The 4,054-nt window shown below is 36.3% G+C and overlaps 1 protein-coding gene across 1 annotated transcript; it reads right to left on the reverse strand.

Annotated features, from left to right (window-relative positions):
* Positions 1 to 809: 809 nt before the first annotated feature.
* Positions 810 to 3,830, reverse strand: LOC141620238 (uncharacterized). Its single transcript, XM_074437161.1, has 5 exons — positions 3,512 to 3,830; positions 3,179 to 3,423; positions 2,222 to 2,982; positions 1,770 to 2,056; positions 810 to 1,642 (listed from the first exon to the last, which is right to left on the reverse strand). Exons 1-5 carry the CDS (start codon positions 3,828 to 3,830, stop codon positions 810 to 812), a joined length of 2,445 nt encoding a protein of 814 aa, XP_074293262.1.
* Positions 3,831 to 4,054: the final 224 nt, after the last annotated feature.

A 4,054-nucleotide genomic window follows, 5' to 3' on the forward strand; every position in this document is an offset into this window, starting at 1 on the left:
TATTATTATTATTTTTTTTTTTTTTATAAAATTGGAACTTTTATTAAGAATAATAAAAAAGTTTACAAGAAATTAGTGGGCGAGCTCCGCGCGAGCCCCTACTACTACTACTACTACTACTACTACTACTACTACTACTACTACTACTACTACTACTACTACTACTATTATTATTATTATTATTTTTTATTTTTATTTTTATTTTTTTTTTAAAAAAAGGATGCGCGCAGCTTTCATTAAAAGAAAAATAAAAGTTTACATGAAATTGGTGGGGAGCCGAGAAACAAGCTGGGCTCCCACACCCTTAGCAACAGCAAAGCTAAGTCTAGTAAAAATGTAAGCGGCCAGCCGAGCCCCCGCATCCTGAGATACCGAGAATTTATGGATCCGCTTGAAAATTATTATTATTATTATTATTATTATTATTATTATTATTATTATTATTATTATTATTATTATTATTATTATTATTATTATTATTATTATTATTATTACTATTACTATTACTATTACTATTACTATTACTATTACTATTACTATTACTATTACTATTACTATTACTATTACTATTATTATTATTATTATTATTATTATTATTATTATTATTATTATTATTATTATTATTATTATTATTATTATTATTATTATTATTATTATTATTATTATTATTATTATTACTACTACTACTACTACTACTACTACTATTATTATTATTTTTTTTGCAAGAAATTATTGTCCCATTTTATTCATCCATCAAGGAGAAAAAAAGAGGACAAGATTTCTAACAAAGAAATAACCCCTAGAGCACATCAAAGAGCTAAGCTATTTAGACTTTGAACAGCTCTATCATACTGTGCACAGCTAATGTTGTGCAGAACCTGGACACTAATCTGAAACTGAATTGTACGCACTATCTTTTCAACTAGTTGTTCAATACCCTGAAAAAGCCTTCTATTTCGTTCAGGCCAGAGGTGATAGCAGACAGCAGCAAGACAGCTACGAAACCAACCATTTTTCCAATGCCTTGCTCGTTTCCTATAAAGACTCCATAAAAGCTCACTAATACAGTCTGTACTACGCTGAGGCAGCAAGAAAAGGTGAGCATGGGATTCATTCGCAGCTTTGCAGAGCACACATCTATTAATGACAAGAAGGCCTCTGATGTGAAGGTTATCCACAGTGGCAAGATGTCCCTGCATAGCCAGGGAAGTAATGATACGATGACTTGGAAGAATGTAAGAGTGCTTTAATGTAGGAGCCCATGGATGAGGCATAAGAGTCCCCTTAAACCAAGTATAAGCTTTGCCAAGACAAAATGTGCCACCTTGAATCCATGAATGGAAAAGAGCTGCAGCAGCAGTTGAAGTGCCAGTTCTCAAAATTAGTTCATTCTTGACAGTAATTATGCTCCTGAAACTTTCAGAATGATGATGTTTACTTTGCACTTCCCAAATGGTAGAATGAGGGAAATTATATGCTTTGTTCCAGGAGAACCAGAGACCAGATTTTTTAGTATCAAGAGTCCAAAGCTTTTTAGCAAGGACTGCTTTGTTCCAAGAGAGTATTTCCTTAATACCAAAGCCTTCATTCTCCCAAGGAGAGCAGACACTCCTCCAGCTGTGAAAGGTTAATCTGTTACTACCTTCAACATTGTGCCAGAAAAAATCCTTGCACATCTTATTGATGGTTTTAATGATGTTCTTGGGGAGAAGAGCAGTAGCACACCAGAAATTAGTGATTCCAAAAATAACAAATGTCAACAGCTGTACCTTCCCAGCATAAGAAAAGAGACCAATGCTGAAGATGGGCCTGAATTTTAGTAATGAGAACTCCATAAGTATCAGCATGGATTATGGCATTGTCTAGTGGCAGGCCTAAATATCTAAAAGGGAAAGTGCCCTCAGAAAACCCAGTGACACTAAGAATTTGAGCCTTAACAGGAGATGAGATGCCTCCAAAGTATATATCAGTTTTATCAATATTAGCAGATAATCCTGACCAGCTTGAGAACTCTTTGAGAGTATTAAGAACAACAGTTACAGAGGGCATATCACCTCTAGTGAAGATCATTAAATCATCAGCAAAAATGAGGTGAGTAAGCCCAAGTTTAGCACATTTTGGATGGTGAGAGACATGTGGTTCAGAGCAAATAGTCCTCAATTATCTAGAAAGCAGTTCCATACTAAGAACAAAGAGGTAAGGAGAGAGGGGGTCACCTTGCCTGAGTCCACTCTCTTCCTTAAAGAAGCCATGCACAGAACCATTAAGCTTAATAGAGAACCAAGAGCTAGAGATACAACCCATAATCCAATCAATAAAAGTGGTAGGGAAATTTAAGGTGCTTAACATACTTTTAACAAAACCCCATTGGAGAGAGTCAAAAGCTTTCCTGATGTCAACTTTGATGAGACACCTAGGAGTAAGATATTTCCTGTCATAACCTTTCACTAAAGCTTGAGACATCATAATGTTCTCATGAATGTCCCTGCCCTTAATAAAAGCAGCTTGTTCAGGACCTATGATCCTTGGAAGAATGCTCTGAAGTCTTTGAGAAAGAATTTTGCTGATAGTTTTATAGAAAGTGGTGCAGCAAGAGATAGGTCTAAAATCCATGACAGTGTTGCATACCTTCTTTTTGGGGATGAGAGTAATAAGAGTGGCATTAGCCTGTTTACTTAACCTGCCATGAGTAACATAAGCCTGAATAGCTTTACAAAAATCAGGTCCCATAGTGTGCCAAGAGGATTTGAAAAATTCAGAAGAGAAGCCATCTGGCCCTGGGCTTTTATCTGAACCAATACTGAAGACATCATTTTTTATCTCAACAGGGTCAACAGGTTTGAGGAGAATAGGAAGGTCATCAGCCTGAATACAAGGCCCTTGCTGAATAACCTTCTCATCAATAAGAGTAATATCAATGGCAGCCCCCAATAAACTTTTGTAATAGTCAACAAAACTGGAAGCAACATTTTCAAGTCCCACCTATTCATGCCCATGTCTATCAGTGATGCATCCAATGATTTGTTGTTGCTTCCTTTCATGGATTCTAGCAAAGAAATATTTGGAAGAAGAATCAATATAGGAAATATGAGAGATTTTTGCTTTTTGTTTGAGAATATTAGCCTCAGCTTTTCTGAGCTTAGAGTAAAGTTGAAGCAGACTCCTTTCCTGGTCATACAAAGCAGGAGAAAAAAAGATTGTCCTGGATGCTTTGTTGACAAGCATTGAGCTCCTCATTGCAGGTAGTCACTCTTTGAGAGATTTTGGAAAAACTTCTTTTATGGAGAGTGATAAGCCTAGCCTTAACATTCTTCATTTTAGCAAATAGCTTGTAGATATGTGATCCAGTAACAGGTTCAAGCCAGGCTTCTTTAACAGTGGACTGATAATTAGGGTGCAACCCAACAGTTGAGGAAGCTAAACCTGGACCCATGATATCTATCTTCTAAAACAGACACAAGGACAGGGGAATGATCAGATATGCCAAGGGGAAGAAAATTTGCAGAAGCACCAGGGAACATAGCAAGCCAATCAGTGTTAGCCAGTGCTCTATCCAATTTAGACCAAACCAGAGTTTCAATATCTTGCTTGTTAGTCCAGGTCATTTCACAGCCAGTACCTCTAATATCATCAACACCACATTTGAGAAGGCAGGAGTTGAAATCAAGGATATCAGCAAAAGTGGGAGGAGTGTTACTAATTCTTTCACTAACATCTCTTACCACATTAAAATCCCCAAGCAAGACACAAGCCTTAACAGAACCACTAATACTAACCAGCTGGGTCCAAAGATCATCTCTTACTCTAGCATTATTGCTAGCATAAACCATAGTAAGATGAAACTTTGAGCAAGTGGCATGGTGAGTGACTTCACAATGAATAAACTGACCATGTATAATGAGAGGACCAATAGTGACACTAACAGCTCTCCAAATTAACCAAATTCTTCCATTAGTACGGGCATCATAATTGCTGATAATATTAAAAGCCCTGAATTTATTTTAAAAGATTTTTTTTGCTTTTCCATGCTTAATCCTGGTTTCCAGAACACCTA

The sequence above is a fragment of the Silene latifolia genome, chromosome X (assembly GCF_048544455.1).
Source record: "Silene latifolia isolate original U9 population chromosome X, ASM4854445v1, whole genome shotgun sequence".
Lineage (NCBI taxonomy): Eukaryota > Viridiplantae > Streptophyta > Magnoliopsida > Caryophyllales > Caryophyllaceae > Silene > Silene latifolia.

Coding starts and splice junctions, on each gene's coding strand:
- LOC141620238 (XM_074437161.1), bottom strand. CDS start 3,830: ATGGTTTATGCTAGCAATAATGCTAGAGTAAGAGATGATCTTTGGACC. Junction 2,057..2,221: donor AAGGAAGAGAGTGGACTCAG/GCAAGGTGACCC, acceptor GATCTTCACTAG/AGGTGATATGCCCTCTGTAA. Junction 1,643..1,769: donor TCTTTTCTTATGCTGGGAAG/GTACAGCTGTTG, acceptor ACAATGTTGAAG/GTAGTAACAGATTAACCTTT.